This window comes from Heliangelus exortis, chromosome 22, assembly GCF_036169615.1.
Source record: "Heliangelus exortis chromosome 22, bHelExo1.hap1, whole genome shotgun sequence".
Taxonomy (NCBI): domain Eukaryota; kingdom Metazoa; phylum Chordata; class Aves; order Apodiformes; family Trochilidae; genus Heliangelus; species Heliangelus exortis.
Window position 1 is genome coordinate 3,930,488 of NC_092443.1, and position 18,299 is coordinate 3,948,786.

The window sequence follows — 18,299 nt, forward strand, 5'->3', positions numbered from 1 at the left end:
GCAAACAGCAGGGACAGAGTCTGAGGGAATCTATACTTTATACTTTATAACTTAATATGGCATTTGCATGATTTTAGTATTTTTATTGGTCCTGAAAACGTGCAATATAAACACGTGAACCTGCCAGAAGTACAGCACATGGAGGGCTGGGTGCTGAGGACACAGATGTCTCACCATGCCAGCCTGCAGCTGGGAGGGAGCTGGGATACTGGGATCACCCCTTGCCCCAGGGTATGGTCCCAGTCCTGCAAAGAGCTCCCAGTGGGTACAGGGGTCATGGCCTTATTTAGGGCAGGACTACATTATTCTGCACATTTATGGTGCTGCACTGCAGGATTAAGCCAACATTTCCACTTTCTAGTCAAGTCAGTGCTCATACCCTAACCTCAGCCCAAAAATAACACAAATCCAGCCCCTCTGCTGCTTCCATCCCCTCACACCCTTCTCCCTGCCCTCCTTTCAGCCAGCCACAATGTCACCAAAAGGAACAACAATGTGCTTCAACATGAGCATCCACCCAGTGCCACCAGAGTTTAAATGAAATCCAGTCTCCCAGACATGAGACTGCAAACTGCATTTTGTCCTCTTGTTGCAGTAAATCTGGTTCCTGCAGATGAGCCTCGTGCAGCCCAGAGCTTGGCATGTGCAGCAGGGACACCAGAGCACACATGGCACCCCTGGGCCCATGCTGCAGCCAGCAGGAAGGTGACACTCATCTTGCACACATGGATTTAGACAAGAGCACACAGCACTTCACTGGACCTTTTGGGGCTACTTTAGAAACCAGAGTGCAGTGCCCTTTGGAGAGCACAGGAGTGGTGCTGGGGTCATACCCTGGTGGTCCAAGGCACACCCCCAGAACTGCCTGTGCAGGAGAGCTCCAGTTCTTACAGGAAACCCATGGACAAGGCAGGGACAAGGGGACAGGTTTTGCAGACTCACTCTGACACCTGTGATGCCGGGATATCCAGGAGGTCCTTCTTTTCCCTTCAGTCCTTCATTGCCTTTTTCTCCTTTTTCCCCTTCCAGGCCTTGTTCTCCTTTATCTCCCTGTGGAAGAGAGGAGGGTGGGAGCTTTTCATACCCACACCACACATGGGTCACTGTATGTGGCTCTTGCAAGGAAGAAACCCACCACATAATTAATATTTCAGGAGCCTGAGAGGAAGAGAGCCTGCAAGCAAAAGGATGAATGAGGATGAGTCATAATACACTTGACATTTAAAAACTGAGCAAAACCAAGTTTCTTTTTTTTAATCTCTTGGCTGGTGGAGAAGGAACTGTCCCATTACACAGAGTAATCTGAACCCCTTTGCTTCTTCTGCAATAAGGCCTGAGCCTCCCACATGAATGAGACAAATGGACAAGATCTGGAAGTCTTCCTTGCCTCACCCAGAAGCACTGAGCTCGGGGTATTGAAAGATTTTTAATAGGACAGGCTTATCAGGAGTGGCTGCTTGGCATCTGCTGCTAAGCAGGAATCAGCCAAGAGCTTGAATAAACACTCTTCAGGACAGTGTCATCTTGCCCCTGTGAAGGATTTGTGGTTGAAGCAGTAGGTATCATCTCAAATGAGATGATGGCACAAAATTTTATGGAGGTAATGAAAAAGGCTCACTCTGTACTGACAGCAGCACCTGCACCTTGGCAGAGTTGCTCTTCAGTTGCAGCTGCATTGGTGAGAGCACAGCCACATCTATTCTGGTTTAACAGATGGGGCTCTTCTACTGTCCAGAGACATTTTCAGATTGAAAAGATGTGGTTTGGTTTAAGGGCTCACAGTTAGCAGTGGCAAGAGAATCCAGAAGTCTTGACTGTCTTTAAGGAAGATACTTCTGGTCCAACATTCAGAGATAAGCAGAAGCAGAGACACATGGCAAATAGCTTAACTAGAATGAAGCAATAAACTGCATTGTTGTGGGACTGGCTGCTGTTTCTTTCCATGGAACAAAAGTGCTGGCCTGTTTGGAAGGCTGGCAGTGCAGGGACAGAAATCAGAGCCCTGTTCCAAAGGCAAGGTAGCAAACTCAAGCAGCTAGATAAGGAGTGCAGTGCAAGACCTGAGTGAGCACCTGGGGCTTTGCCAAGAGGGAGGGGATCTGGTTTCTTTACTTGCTAACAATGTTCTGGTCACTGGTGCAGAGGATAGTGATGGACAACTCTTGATTTCCTCTGCCAGACCCAGGAATTCCTGATTAGTTGGAAAATCAATCTGTAAAGACTCAAATAATGAGACAAGCTGTTGGAAATCAGATTTTGAAGAAGTTGACCTTTTTGGAGATCTGATCAGATGCCATAAAAGTGGGTAGAGGAGTGAAGCAGGAGGAGTTTATTATGCATGCTTACAGAAAAAAAACCCAAAACCAAACCCTTGGGGGGAGCAGGACAGAAGCTTATTGACCAGACAACCCAATACCCCTTTGGTTTCAACCTGACCCCAGGAACCACAGGGGCCTGAGTGCCTGAAGATGTGTGAGAGCTGAAACATGTCCTGAGAGTGAGCTTTACCTTGACACCATCTGGCCCGGGTGCCCCACTGTCCCCTTCCAGCCCTGCTTCTCCCTGCAAGACAAAAGCCAGCAGCATGAGCCTGTGCCCAAACACACTTCTCCCCCCTGCTTTTGGCACTGAGTTGAGCTGCAGCAAGAGGAGCCCAGCCTTGCTCTTTGACATGTGCCCTGCCTCATATTACTAAAACATTAGTAAAACATTAATAAACTCCTCCTGGAGCAAGAGCAGGAGTTCAGCCTCTTGCTTTACTCTGAGCCTCAGTTTCCCCTCACAGCCCCTGCTCTGGCCTCTGGGAAGGTTTATTTCCCTTGCTTGAAGAGGAGGGTTTGATCTGTATGAGTTTAACCTGGGGCTTCCCCATCCTGCTCCAACTGACGTTGGTCCTGAGAAGGGCCAGGAGCCACTGCTGGCTTCAGGCCATGTGTTCACCCCATCCTGTGCCCCCTCCCACACCTCTGGCTGATGTTTCCCTGCCTGATTCCCACCTTTTCTGCTCCAACATTTCTCTCCCCAGTCCTGGCTGTTCTGGGCTGGCCACCAGGCCAGGTCTGTCCCCACACAGCCCCTGTCACACACCAGGCTGTCACAGCACTTGGCCAGGCAGCACCACAGCACTGGAGGGGCTGGAGAAGGCTGGTGGGTGAGCCCCATCTGACCAGCTCTGCCATGCTGGTGTCTCCAGCACCCACAGAGAGCTGTGAGGGATACAGGGGCACCAGAGCAGGGTCAGGCTGTGGGTGACCAGGGACAGACAAGGCAGAACAGAATGACCACACTCACTTCCAGTGACCATACTCACTCTTTGGCCAACGAGGCCTTGCTCTCCAGGGATTCCCAACAGGCCAGGATCACCCTAAAAAGACAGAACCACAGCCACAAGCTGTTACTGACAACAGGAGAGCATGGGACAGTCCTCACTGCAACCCTTTTTGACTTGTCCTTTCTTTTTCCCACACAAACACCTTCACTTCAGTTTATAAGGGGGTCCAGAGGACAGGTTGGTGTCCCCAGCATCTTTGCTCACAGAGGGCCAGCACACACCTTGCAGGCTCTGCTGCAGTGATACTCAACAGGACAGGGGCCCAGGAGGGATTTGTGGTGCCTGCAGAACCAGCAGATACTCCTGCAGCTGCAGAACCAGCAGATATTCCCCCAGTGTGGCCCTTCAGCACAGAAATCAGCAATGCTGGGGGCAACACCACCCTGCAGCAGACACAAAACTAGAATGAGGGGAAGCTGACAGCTCTCTGAGCCCCACCATGACTGAGGAGGGTGGAGAAGAAAAAAACCCAAATGAACTGAAGGTGCTTGGAGCTGACAAACAAATGGATCTTGTTGCAGGCCATGAGGTTGCCTTGGGGGTACCATGGCCACAAGGCAGTTGCCTTCCATGTGCTCATCCAAGATAACTGCTTGGCAAGGAAGAGAGCCTGGGAAACACTGAAGCAGAAAAAAAGTTTGACCTATCCATACATCTCCTCCTGCAATAAACTCACTGGAAAGCCATGACTGCCCAGAGCAACCCCATCCTGTCTCAGCATCTCTCAGTTTTGGAGAAAAGCAGCACAGGACTCTTGCTCCCTGGCTGAGAGTGTCACACTGACAGCAGTAAGGGGGTGTTTGTGCCAATCATCCTCTCCTTTTCCCAGGAGCACAGGAGCTGAAACACTTGTGCAGTATCAGGACACCAAAGACATGGTAGCCCCATGAAGTGTCAGAAGATTTGCCAAGGAAAACACGGCAAAGGATGGGGCTTGGAGTGGGGAGTGAAGAACAGCAAAGAGGAAATTGCATTTAATCCCCACATAGAGTCTGTTCCAATGCTCTGCACACAGGAGAGAACCTTCAAACCAAGAGGAAAAGGGGCTAGGATAAAATAAAAACCCCTCTGAGCTGCTCAGCACAGGGATCTTATGCAAACAAAGAAATGTTTTTTATAGGCTTTTCCATGTGGACAAGAAGGTGCATTCATGGCCCTGGAGTGGGTCACCCTTCCCCCATAACCATCAGTTGGAAACTGGCAGGACCTTGTCTGAGGGAATTTTTAAGTGTGAGACCTTCCTAAGACTGTTCTTACTCCAAATTAGAAGCTGCCTGGATCTCTGGATCTCCAGAGCTCCCTCCTCCACTCAGATTTTGGATCTGTGAAAGACTTGAGCTTAATTTCAGAGGCTTTTCACAGCTCCTGAGGTACGAGATCCCTGGGACAGTGCTTCTCCCAGACCAACAGTCTCTCCCTCTGGGATGGGCCTCAGGAATTTGTAACCAAGGGCTTAAAGTTAACCTTATTTTATTATTCAAACTTTATCTTTTGTCAAACATGCTGTCTGCTTTGGCAGCTGGAGGGTGAATCTGTGATGTTACCACTCCTGCAGGAACAGAATTTGCTGTTATCTCCCTGGTGTGACAGAGAAATTGCACTGAGGGTTTTTCTTACCTTCATGCCAGGTTCACCTGCAAGGCCAGGTTGTCCCATTGAGCCAGGCGGTCCCTGGGAAAAAAAACATTAAAATATATATAATGAAAAAACCCATTGTAAGCAGTAGAAAGCAAGATCAAAGATATAATTCCTTTAGCAGAGCCCTCCTGGGACAGCAGAGCCTGGTTGCAATGTAATTAACTCCCTGGAGCTGGCTCAGGGTACACAGCATCAAAGAGCACCAGTACCCCTTGTGCCTGGCTCCTGGGGGGGCTCAGCTCCTCTCTCCCAGCCCTGCCACAGCCCCCTAGATTCTGCTGCCAAGCACCTCTAATTCCTTCCAATCCCTCTGCTTTCCAAGGTTAGCAACCATGCTGGGCAGCAGCACTGGCACGAGTTGGGAAAGAAGGGAAAAGGTTCAGAATTAGACTTGAAAACTCTTCACAAGGGTCCAGCAGGTTGGCTGGTAAAGTGTTTCTCTGGCTGTAACAGCCAAAAACCATCCTAATGTCAGTGACTGGGCTCAGATCAGAAAACCACAGCCCTGGGCTGTCACCAGGCTGTACTGGCTGAGAGCAAGTGGCTGGCAGATGAGATAACAGGGCCCTGAGCACAGATCCTGCTAGAGAGCCACAACAGAGCACCTGACCTGGGGAACCATGCAAAGAGAGAAGGAAGAGGAGAGAACGACCTTGAAAATTGTTTCTGGGTGTCCAGCTGCCACATGCAGCCTTGCAATAGAGAGGTCACCTTCATTAGATACCTTTAGCACCAAGATCAATTGGGAGCTTTAATCTCTGTACATTTTCTGGTTACCTCTGGGCAGCGTGGGGAACGAGAAGCTGTAAAACAATCCCAAAGAGGGGACAGCAAAGCTTGTCTTTAAAGGATTTGAGTGGTTTATTTACTTATGGTATTGATGTTTCAGGCAACAATCTCCCTTCTCTTTGCAGTCAGGAATAAAGGAAAAAAGAGCATACAGTCAGGGGAGCACTCAGCTGCCCAGGGAATAAAGCCAGTTCCTGGCTGGCTGCAATGGATTGAAGCAGAGGAGGGAGCAGGGTGCATGTTGGGCTTACAAACAAATGGTCAAGTCACGCAGTGAGAAAATTCAAGCTCCAATGAAAGCAAAAATCCTTCTTGGGTTTCTCCAGAGGTGCCAGTGCAGAGAAAAGCTACTGGAAGAGTCACAGCTTTGAACAAAGCTCTGTACTTTCTTGGTTGGCAACATCCAGAGTGGCTGGGTAGCAGCTTTCCAGCTCTGTAGGGTGGTTTACCACGCTGGGAGCTCAATCCATCCAGTCAAGCAGCCATGAGAATGGAAACTTTCATGACTCACACTTTGCAGAAGACTACAGTAAAAGCCACCTTCACTACTGTTTTCACTACCAAGTGAAACATCATGTCTCTATTACAGCTTGGGACCTATGGAAAGGAGGAACCCAAGAGGGAACTGGCACATCTGGTAGAAACAGACAAAACTATAATAGTTCAAGGGGAGTGAAACTAAGCCAAGACTGCAGATGAGTTAGAAGGAAACCATGGAGGCATCTCCTGCACTCCATCAGGGCACAGTTTGGCAGCTGCTGCTCTTTGGTTGTGGTGTGTTTGTGCCACTGCTTCATGGCAACAGCAACCCAAAAGCACAGTCAGCAGCAAAGGCATTTCTCTGAGCTTCCTCCACTGGCTGCAGCAGCTCTTGCTGGGGCTGCCATAGCAATCCAGGCAGCCTGACACAACTGCACCCTGACAGCAATGGCACTGGTGAGGGGGAGGAAAAGACCAGTTTTCAGTTTGAATTGTTCCTGTATTTGGTCCCCAACTCTGCACCCTGGTGTAGAAAGATGGGTTCCCAGTGTGGCTGCAGAGCCATGCCTGGAACATGGTGTTAGTGTGGTCAGCTTTAAAATGTTTCTCTTGTCATGAAGATGGGTCTGTATGTCTCCCAGTTAGGTGTCTATGGGCTGTGAGGAAAATGGTGCTTGAATTTTTGATGCTCAGTTTGCTTTGGAATCCAGTTTTCAGACATGAGGGAAATCCTTCCTGCTTGTGTCCCCAGGTGTGGAAGGATGTGTCTGTGCACACTTACTCCTCCCTTAGTCCTGCTCTCAATGGAAGGGGAAAACAAATAGGAGCAAAGATCAGACCTACCTTATGCCCAACTCCTCCCAGAGGCCCAGGTGGCCCCTGTGGTCCTTGTGGACCCTGAAAAACAGAGACACAAGGCTCTCTTCATACAACTGTTTTCATTTCTGAAGGGCCATAACTTTTATCACAGTGGAGCTACAGAGCATGCAAGAGATGGCCAGTGAGATGGAGAGGCCAGCAATGGGTGTGTTGAGGCACTTTTAACAGGCATAGAACGCCCTTCATCTTTCTGGCTCTTACTTAAGACAACTGCAGTTGGCAACTTGAAAATGTCTGGTTTACCACCTCCCTCCACAGTCCAGGTCAGTCCCCACAGACACAGAGGAGCAGGATGCTTCTTCCTGCTTCAGTGGTCCAGTCTGCCCAGCTCAAGGTCTTCACATATTATCTCCCAGTGCCTCCCTCAAAGCTGTGGGCTCAGATCTGAAACTATCAGCCTCCCTCTTGGTCTCCCTTCACCTCTACCTGCCAACCCAGCCCAGCTCATTTGACCCTGTCCCAGACCTAAATCTTGCCCTTCTCTTCCATTCCCTTCCAAAATCCAGCCCAGGCTGCATCCTACACTCTCCCTGGTTGATCCATGGCCTTGCTTTGGCTTTCCAGGGGTCTGACCTTGTCTTTCCTCACACCTCCTAGGACTCCACCTGTCTTTCACATCTCTGAATACACTGGAGCTGGCAAGGACAGAGAAGCTGGGAATAGGAATGAGTGGTGGAGAAGAGAAAGACAAAGAAATGATGTGTCTGTGTCTGTGTCTGTGGAAGGAAAGACAGATGAAAAGAGAGTGCTAAGATACTTGCCGGGTCGCCTGGAGCCCCTTTTGCTCCTGGAGGTCCAGAAGGTCCTTGGATACCCTGGAGAAATCAAAACCACCAAGGTCAGCTCCAACCTCACAGCAATCTGTGCTGCCCCTCAGCAGTACCCTGCATCTCAAACACTCCACCAGAAGGACCAGAGAGGTGACCCCATTTGTGTGAAACATTATCTAAGTTCTTTCTCTCAGACCAGGACCCAGAACTTAACAGAACTGAGTGAAACTGAGGTTAGGAAAGGAAGCACAAGAGAGGGACACTTACTGGGAAGCCACGTGCTCCTGTCTCCCCAGTCTCCCCCATCTTTCCCTGTAAACACACAGTTAGAACCATCAGCAGCTGGGAATGTGTGGAAACACCTGTGGTGATTTCACCAGGAGTTCCCTGGGCACCATGGACATGTGGGCACCCCTTGGGGGATGACACCATGCCAGGTTTGGCAGGTCTGGCTGTCACAGGGAACATACCTGCAACCCATCTGGCCCCAGCTTGCCTGGCTCCCCTGCTCGGCCCTGCAAAGCAAAAAGACACAGACACATTGGCAGGAGCACAAACTGTTGGGGATGCTCTTCTGCCCCAGCCCACCTGCTCCTGCATCTCTGTACATCAAATATTCCCTCCAGTTCCCTGCAGATTTCGAGGAGCCAGGTGCCCAGCATTCTGCCCTGAGGAACACCCCCAGCAGCAAGGAATGCAGGCAATGGGCTGCATGACCTCAGGCTTTTTTTGGCAAACACTGCTTTGGAGGAAGCTGGGATTCTGGGGAGACTCAGCACAGCCCTGCTTGACAGGCAGGAAATACAGGAGATTTCTCCACCCAAACTGCACTCCTGGGGCCCTGTGTGCTGTGCAGGGGATGGAGGCTGTGACGTTCAGTGGTGGGACAAGGACCCAGCTCTGTCACACTATGCTCACGCCTGGCTGCTGCCAAAGGAGGAAACTCTCCTATGAAGCCCTCTCAAAGCCTGTACTGGAGCAGGGTGACCTTGGATGAGGGTTTGCTTGGGCAGGGTCTCTGGCTAGGTGTCTCCTGCCCTGCATTTTTTCCTTAACCTAATTAACACGATGAACACCACAACAGACACACAGTCCCTTTGGTCATGTTTTACCTGTCCTGTTAAATTGCTCTGTTTCTTCTGCTATGTTCAGATGTAACAGTCAAGTGAACTTGCTGCCAGTTAAAGCTAACCCCCTCCTGCAAGGGACCCTATTATTTTTGCAGAGCCTTTTACCCTGAGTCTTCAGGGTTTCACACTCCAGCCACAAGAGCCCTGATGCCCAAGTTGGGCAGATTTTGGACCAACGTGGCCACCCTTTGGCACTCACCTTCACACCTCGTGGCCCTGGCTCGCCTACTGGTCCATCAGGTCCTCTGGCACCCTGGAAAAAGGCAAAATAGAGCAACGTAGGAACACAGTATGTGTCTTACTGGAAAATACAGCAGTCACCCTAGCTTTGGCCACTAGGAAACCCCATGAGATCAGTCCTGGCTCAGCCAACTCATATCTGGTTGGGATGAGCACAGCAACTCAGAGGCCAGAACTTAACAGATCCCTCCTGTGTTTTGCTGCTTCATTTTTCACCATTTACCAGCACACAGCACCAAAATATTTTTTTATTCCTGTTAAACCAACTACCACCCACAAATCAAAGTGAGAGAAGGGCAGGAACAGCCTTATTTGCAGGACAAGGGGTCTGAAATGCAGATGCCTTCAGCTCTAGGCTTACTGGTAGCAAACCTCCTTTCTAGAAACCCCATTTTACCCTGGGCACACCACACTGCTGGTCACAACCAGAGTAATAAACCCACCAAAGATACAGAAGCACACAAGCCTGCACCTTAGCAACTGTCCCAGGCCCCAAACTGCTCCCAGAGAGAAGGGTATCTTTGCTGGCAGCTAAACTCCAAGCCAAAATACAGCTCCCTGTTATTTAAAGATCTGGCTGCTGTGAAGGATGAGGCAGGTGCTCATGCATATGCATGCTGGGAGGAGCAGAACCAGCTGAGTCTGCTTTGGTGTTCTGGTCCTGTGCCCAGCATCTGCCCCTGGGTGTGCAGATGGGTGCAGGAGGCACGAGGAGCTCAGGAGGTGTGTGGGACACAGACTGCATGGTGTGTACAAGAGTCCAGACTGTGAGTGATCATGGATGTGATGAGCTAAAATTGAACAGCTCGTGGTACAGCTCAGGCATCCTCAAAGAAGGAGTGCAGAGTGTTCTAAGCAAGGGGAAGCCCTGCTCTTGAAGATGGGAAAACAGTGATGTAGCTCTCAAGCTCATCTCAGAAGAGCTGAACATGCAGCCCTCTGCACCATTCAAATCCCAGAAAGCAGAGTGCCACACTGACTGAATAAAGAGAGCAGGAATCAGGGGAAATCAGAGTAAAAAAGGGCATATCAAGAGAGTCTGTTAATGCACGTCATGTTCATAATCAGGCCATGAGCTCAGTTGGGACTCTTCGGCGCTACTGAGATATAAATAATAAATAAAAACACAAGCAGTGCTAGAATGTAGTGGTAAGAGGAATCCTGAGAGCAGGCCAAGGAGGAAATAGAGGAAACAGGAGCCAATGTGCTTAATCGGGATGCAAACGGAGTGCCAAAAGTAATAACAGGCCTGGGGAGCCAATGAGTTAGAAAAGCAACTCCAGTGTAACAGGCAAGAGAGTGAGACTCACAAAGAGAGGCAGTGTAACAGCAGAAGATGTATAGGAAAAATAGCCAAATTGCTACAGCAGACAAACGTTGTCAATATAAAATAATGCAAAAACTTCTACTGTGCTTGGCAAAATCCTGTGCTGCTGAGAGTACCCGAGATTAAATAACCAAAAGCCTGTCTTGCATGCCAGTAAAACACAGCTCTGAAGAATGATCAGCCTGGTCTCCAGGACAGATGGACAGGGAAGGACTGTGCACCAGATGGGAACACCACAACCAAACAGGGTGTTTCACATGTCAGAGCTTTGCTACTCACTCAGCAGCCCCAAACCCCAAGTGCCCCAGCTCATGCTTGCAGCTGGATCAGAGAGCAGGAAAGACCAAAAGTTTTATTAATCCACATCTCTATAAACCTCAAAGCACAGTGACATAAAGCAGAATGTCATTTAAAAGCAGGGCTACTGACAGCTGAAGCCAGATGGTGCTGTGAGGAAGGGGATAGCAGGGCTTGAAGGCATTGGGGGAGCTGCAAAAACCACAGACCTGCCCTGGGCTGGGCACTGGGCTGCCCAGAGAGAAGGGAGGTGTCAGTGTGTGCATGGCACTGGGAAAGCACCCTGCTGCCCAGCTTCCCATCCTCCCTGTAAAACAAGCTGTTACCCTCCTCTTTGAGCAGGCTTTGAGTTATTTTGTGCAGTAATATCTTCACTCTCTGAAATGATGGGGTTACCTGGTTCTGAAGAACTGCTGAGGGGAAAGATGTAATAGCTCAGCTATTACATGTTGGAGCAGGCATCAGAGATGAGTGGGACATGGGAAGCACAGTGATGACTCAGGTTAGAGGTCTCTGTTTCAGGACAGATGCTGATGGGGAAGGAAAGTTTGATGTACCTGTTCTCCCCAGCCTCATCTCTGTAGCCTATCCTGCCCTGTCCAGCCCCTTTGGCAGTGCTGGGCTGCTCTGAGCTGGCTGGAGGCTGTTGGGTGCCCTCAGCCCTCACTCAGGGCTGCAGCAGGGGCAGTTCTCAGCAGCCCAAGGTGGCAGGGCTGGCTGGGGAAATGTTTATGGTATCCTTGTTTCCTCCAGCAGAGCCCTGTCACCAGCATTGCAGGATCTGCCAGGGCAGTCTCACTTCACAGCAGTCACCTGCCTGATCCCATCACAGCACATCTCATCTGCATCTGAAGTGAAGAAGGAGAAAGTGACCCTGTGTTCACAAATGTATGTGGCAAGCTTCATCTTCTCCAGCCTTCTGGGCTGAAACCCAGGATAAAGGCTTCTCCTAATTTGCCTTGACAGGAAAGGCTACATTTAGGCAATTAGTTAAATCTTTAAAACTCTCTTTTACTGACAACGCTGGTTAGAGATGAGGGAGTGAGGTCCTGGCAGCTCTCCAGGGAGCATCCCATGCCAAATGCCCCAAGGCACAGCATGGATCCTTCCCCCTGCAGACCCAGGGCTTTGCCCTTGCAGGCAGAGCTGAGTGCAGCTCCCCTGGGACCCTCAGAGCTTCCAAATTCCCCAGCCAGCTGGCTGTGTCTGCCCTGAGCATGGCCAGTGTGCAGAGAGGTGTCTTGGTGAATGTCCTCCTAATGTACATTTCTCATCATACTCCCTGTGTAGCTCCCCAAGGAGCTATGTAGTAGAAAGCCAGTGTAAAATCCTTGCAGTCTTCCCTGCAGTCATATTCTGCCCCCTCTAATCAGGAATTATTTTTGATACAGGCTCCAGCAGCAATAACAGAGCAGGTCCCAGTGTGGCACCATCAGGGAGAGCACAGTCCAAGGCAGCATTTCCCTCTGAGATCTGTGCTGCTGAGCAACACTATCAGCAATCCCAAACCAAATAAAGTGCAAAGAGGTTGGATAGATATGAACATCACCAGCTCACAGAAGTGCAGAGGAACTCAGCTCCAGGCTTTGCAGCTTTACTGCTGTCCATGGGAGTCAATAGAAACACACCCTGCAGGTAGAGGGGACACCAATCCTGCAGAGCAGAGCTACTGCCCAACAAGAGGGCAGAGAACAGAGCAGCACTGCACCTCCCCATGGTTAAACAGATGCTCAGAGAGACAGGAAGCAGCCTCTGAATAGCAGAAGCAGCAGCATGAACAAGCAAGCAGCAGCTCCTTTCCAGAAATCCAGAGCTTCTTTCTTACCCCTTTATCCAAATATTGATATTTCACTATCACAGTCCAGTCAAATGAAAAGCAAGCAGATGCCTTGGCTGAAGAGAAGAGGAGCCATTGCTGGCCATAGATCTTCAGCTAATTTTTCCTCAGACACCTCTGATGCTTTTTCAGTCAACAAGAGAAATCCCTGGGAGCAAAAGAAAATACACCTCTGCCTTTTATCCCATGAACTTTCTCAGCTGGGCTTGGGAAAAGAAGTTATTTTCAGGTTTGCTCAGATAACACCACTTCACAAATTCCTAGCATTTACAGACTCCTGCAGCCAGCAATGCTGGGAAGTGCTGGGGCTGTGTGGCAGAGATAGTGGTCCCTGCTCACCCAAAATGACAACATGCTGGGGCTCAGGTGTGCACTGCTTATCTCCTCCTTGCAGGCTTCACCTGGGCAGCAGTTAATGCAGGAGCTTGAGAAATGAATGGCACAGTGGAAAAGAGAAACATGCTCTGGGATTTGAAAAGCTCCTCTGAGCTAGTGCTCAGCATCCCCTCCAGTTAGAGGATAAAATCCCAGGAATATTGACAGACACCTTGGCCAGCAGAACAAGGCAAGGTCAGGCACTTTACAGCAGGGTGTCAGGTGCAGCTTTACCATCTGAGTTGCAAAGTCACAACTCCAGTTGATATTTAACCTTTTGCAGAGATTTCCAGTCAATGCCTGGGCTTTGTGAGATTGATATCCTTGATACAGGATGCTGGAGACCGTGTGTTCTCCTGCTGATTAACAGAACTGGGCTTTGGAATTTCAGTGAGATAGGGGTGAGGGATTTGCTGAATCAGCCACCTCCAAATTTAAGCCTTCATTTGGTGAAATAATTAGGTTTCAGCACATACATAGCTGTCACTAGCTGAATGTTAAGCCTATGTCTAAGTGCTACACTGAGTACAGATGAGGGGAGATATTCCTGGGCTCACAGGTCCAAGTTTCTTGTCCTTAGGGAAAAGAAGATGGGAAACCATGTTTGTGGAAGATTGTTCAGTATCAGTCTGATGGGCAAAACAAAAGACTTGGGAAGGAACAGTTGTCCTGTCATGACTCAAAAGGTGGTTACAATTTTTAAAGAATTTTCTTTCTAAACTTTGTACTTGTATCTTGACAATCCAAAACCTATCAAATATATCAATACAGACCCCAAAAAGTCTCCATTGTTCCTTTCAATTGAAAACATATTTGCTATTTACGTTTCCTTCAAAAGCAAAATTACTTTAATGAAGTATCCACAAACAGAGCTCATGAAATCCACAAACATCTGGTGGAGGCTGCATTCATGTTTCCACTCTGAATTGAATTATGTCCCTTTTGTAAGCCAGGATAGACAGAGGGTAATGTCTGAAATTACAATTGGGGGATCATTTGCCCATCCTGAGAAAACCAAGAGCCGGAAAAGAAGGACAAACTAAGCAAACAAAGAATGCTGTGTGCCTGGAATGTCTTCTGAGAGTATGAAGAGAAGGACAAGATGATGATACTGACTTACCCACATCATATTCACTGAAATATGTAGGATTTCAGAGCAAAGGGCAAGTTCCTCCTCTCTGCTGGGGATCTGAGAAAGGATGTCTGTCTATCTCACATATTCTGTACAGACTGTATTGTTGTGATGCTCACATGCACCATGTTTCCATCACCCCACAGTCCACCAGAGGGTGCTGAGGGCAGCATGAGAGCAGGATGCCAGGTGCTCAGCACCCTCTGGAAGATGCTTAACCCCTCTCTGATACCTGTGTCCTTAGGGCAAGATCAAGACTTTGAGGCATGCTCTGGCCCAGACACTGCCCTCCTGTTCTACCTCCATGTTCTGCCCTTTCTGGAGTGATGTTTTGCTGGGTTCTGCAGACAGATGTAGCTCTGGTTTTCAGGGCTGCAGTGCATGGTGAAGTCTGGGCTTCCTCAGTGGAGATTCAAGCCAAGGCCATGAAGCTGAACATCTCTACCACACACTACATCATTCTGAGGATGGACAGTGCTGGCAGCAGCTGGTGTCCTGCAGGATGACCTACACCTAAAGGCAGGTCCTTGCCAATCTGCTCTCTTAGGAGATGAATCCAGCTTTGCTCTTGGTTTTACCTCCCTCCTGTTATTCCTGACAGTATGAGCAGGGCTAGAAAGATCCTGGTCAGTCATATTCTCCTTGTGGACTGAGGACTTCAGGCCATCACAAATGTAAGAGGCCAAAGAAGATTTACACAAACAAATCCTGCACAACTCAGGGATGTGGCTGGCGTGCCCAGTCAGCACCTGGGGGAAGGCAGTGCTGGGACTCTTTTGTCACCACATACATTAAAGGCACTGACAGAAATGTCTGATCTCCTCTGAGGACCCATCTCTCCAAAAGTCAGTCACCAGCCTGGATTTATTCAGAACACGTTTCTCCTTCAGCTCTGTGCTGTAGTTTTAACTTGAAATATTTTCCACCATCCATTCACAGCATCCCATGGAAGTACCTCCAGTTCCTCATCTGTCACAACCATGGCTGTCCCAGACAGCCCAGCTAATTGCTGCTATGTAGGACAGAGAAACCTCCAGCCCCAGGGGACCCTCCAAGAGCAAAGCAGGGGAACAAGATCCTTCCCACTAAGGAGCAGAGCAGCAAGGAGCTGTTTTTCCCAGCCACAAGTTAAAAGCTGAGCCCTGATACGCATCTGCTGGGCTTGGTGTCCTTCGAGCTGTGATTTTAAAGCTTAGAGCTGTTCCAGGGTACATAACTCTGTGGTTACAAAGCCTTCTAGTTGGTTATTCCATGTCCATTTGCCAGCCCCAGCTATTTGAAGTGAGCATTAGGTATAAGGAAACATATGCAGTCCTTGGCTGCCCTGAACTCCCCACGCTGGAGCTGCAGGAGAAGTTGAGTCTGGGGGTGGATAAAATGTTATCATTTGCTCCAGCCTATGTCTTTGAAAATGAAACAGGGAAACAGATATCATAAGAACCTTGGAGGGAGAAATGCAAATCATGTTGTTGTTGGGGCCTTCAGCAGAACCCATGTGCACTCACTATTAATACTTTGTGGAGCAGCTGGACAAGGAAAAACAACCCCAAGCAGGGATGCTCCTGCAATAAATATCCCGTTGAAGAAGAAGAAAGATTGAGGAGCTCAGTGGGACATGGGGTGGATGTCACAGGCAGGAAAATAAGCAGCTTTGGCAGGTCTAGAGGTCATTCTGCTCTCAGCTGTCACCCAAACAGAGCAGGAAGAACCACACACGAACTGACACACAGTGCCTGTGGAATATTCATCTGGTGTTACAGGTACTTGTAGCTCTGTCAGTGATGCCAGCATTACCCATGTAGCCTGCTCTTCCCAGGCAGAGTGAGGATTTACCCATGCTTACAGAGGGCTACTGTTTAAATATGAACAGATAAAACCAGGGCTTCGTGTTATGAGCTAGAAAACCCATAGAAAGACACAGAATGTGTTTATAATTTTATCTACTGACAATGCAAACCACACCTTCCTCACAGCCCTGTGGAACGCTGCCAGAAGACACTACTCCTGCAAGATGGAAAGGGGAGACAAAGGAAGAGTAGGCTCCTTGTCAGCTCCACTTCTGCCTGCCCTGCCTCTGAATTTATGTCATGGCACAACATTAACTGCTGGATCTGCCTCCAGTTAAATCACAACACTTCACATCTCAGTTGTTCTTTGTCCCTTTCTAGTCTTCTACCTGCAGACTTTTCTCCAGCCCTGATACACCTTCAGATGACTTTCACCATCCTCACCTCATCCATAAACTCTGTTTTGATATTGCAGGTGGCTGGAAAAGGCAAGGGGCATCACTTCCAGGATAAACACCACCCCAGGACACCCCTTTGCTCACACACATCAGTTGCATTCACATCCCTGACAAGACTTGCTCCAGTGACCACAGTCCTGATGCACAGCAGGAACACAGCTTTGGAGGTGCTGCCCCAACTGCTGCTCATCTCCACACCCCCAAACTAACCCACCAGACTTTTCCAACAGCTGGAAAAAAAGAGGGGGATAAAAACTTGTGTGAAGTGCTTACCCTGCGGCCTTTCATCCCTCTTATCCCTGGTGCACCACGGGCTCCTGCTGGACCCTGGGAGGGGAGAAGGGAAACAAAGTGAAGAAGGAGGAGGAGGAAGGCAGCAGCTGTTGGTGAGACCCCACAGCCCTACATCACCTGGAAGGGCCTCAGACACAGATCCTTGACCAGCAGGTTGGTTCATTAAATGCTTGAGAAAGACATGACCATATTTACTTGTCTATAAATGGGTTTTTTTAAAAGGATTTTTTTTTTTAGCTCACTGGTTGTCTTTGGATTATGAACATTTAGGCTAAGGATCCTGGCTGAGATTTGTATGGTTACAGCCTGTTGTCTGCAAGAGGTGTGATTTGAAGAGAAGTTGAACATCCAGAATTCCCTCCAAAGCTATTAAAAGCAGCTGTTGCTCAGTATCTGTACAAAAATAATAACCAGGATCTGGTTTTCAGTTGCCAAATACAAAATCAGACACCTCAGTTTGACCTTTTCAGCCAAATACTGATTTTATCTTCAAGAAACTGCTGCCATGTTAGTCCTGCATAAACATTCATACTGGCAGACAGATGCTAATTTCATTTGGACCATTGCTGTTGCAGATGATTCTGTTCTTCTTACACTTACAGAAAGGTTTCAGGTTTTATTTTAACCTGGATTTGTACACACTTGATTCATTAGCATGATACAGGAAATGCAGAAGAAAATAAAATGGCTTTTCTTATCTTAAAATATTTATCAATTAAAAAATTGAAGGATATGTCAATTAACAGGATTTATTTCTCTATTATAACTTCAAAACTCCATATTTGAAGTCAGAGCCTTTCTGAAAGAGCTGTCAGAAAATAAAACTTTAAAAGTTACACATTCCATCCTTACTCTCTCAAACATTCCATACCATTTCTATATTAATAACTTTTACCAACCCTGCAAACTCCACCAAGGATCAGAACAATATTGAACTGTGATCTTCCCATTGCTTGTACCACTGCCACTAAACAAGATTTTGCTTTTGGAACAGGGATATCTTGCTGCATGGCATGTAAGTTCAGAACACAAATGCTCAGCTGTTCTCTCTCAAGATGGAAAAGTTAGTTGACTGTATTTGCCATCACAGTAAATCCCAGTTTGCTAGTGAGCTCAGTAGCAACTGGCAGAGGCAAGCAGTAGATGTGTCAGATGCCTATTTTATAGAGATTTTTATGATAAACACATACTGAAGTAAAATTCTTTTTTGGTATTTGGAATATTCTCCTGGAAGCCTCAGCCTATCCCTAAAAGCTTATGAAAATACAAGCACAGAAACATTTGTTGTAATGGTGAAATGTTGAGGGAGCAACTGGGTATCATGCTGTGAATGTCCAGGAACTGTTTAAGGAGGAGAGTGAGCTTTAATACACACACATTCCATTCAGAATTGTGCATTTACACACAGATGTCCTGGGATGGTACAGGAAGAGGGAAGAACAATTCACAAACCTCAGTGGCTGAAATTAAGGGTAGTTTCCTACCATTGACTGTACCTTTGCTCTCCATTCCTGATCACTCTCTACTGAATTCAT

At 48.3% G+C, this 18,299-nt stretch overlaps 1 protein-coding gene across 2 annotated transcripts in view; it reads right to left on the bottom strand.

Annotated features, from left to right (window-relative positions):
- The window catches only part of COL27A1 (collagen type XXVII alpha 1 chain), a 143,700-nt gene that overhangs the window by 30,728 nt on the left and 94,673 nt on the right, over nucleotides 1-18,299 (bottom strand). For both annotated transcript variants that reach the window (XM_071766088.1, XM_071766087.1), the window contains 10 exons: nucleotides 16,744-16,797; nucleotides 9,217-9,270; nucleotides 8,358-8,402; nucleotides 8,155-8,199; nucleotides 7,879-7,932; nucleotides 7,082-7,135; nucleotides 4,949-5,002; nucleotides 3,311-3,364; nucleotides 2,509-2,562; nucleotides 943-1,050 (listed from right to left, as the gene is read on the bottom strand). In XM_071766088.1, coding sequence (XP_071622189.1) covers nucleotides 943-1,050; nucleotides 2,509-2,562; nucleotides 3,311-3,364; nucleotides 4,949-5,002; nucleotides 7,082-7,135; nucleotides 7,879-7,932; nucleotides 8,155-8,199; nucleotides 8,358-8,402; nucleotides 9,217-9,270; nucleotides 16,744-16,797 — 576 coding nt within the window. The remainder of the gene's footprint in view (nucleotides 1-942; nucleotides 1,051-2,508; nucleotides 2,563-3,310; nucleotides 3,365-4,948; nucleotides 5,003-7,081; nucleotides 7,136-7,878; nucleotides 7,933-8,154; nucleotides 8,200-8,357; nucleotides 8,403-9,216; nucleotides 9,271-16,743; nucleotides 16,798-18,299) is intronic.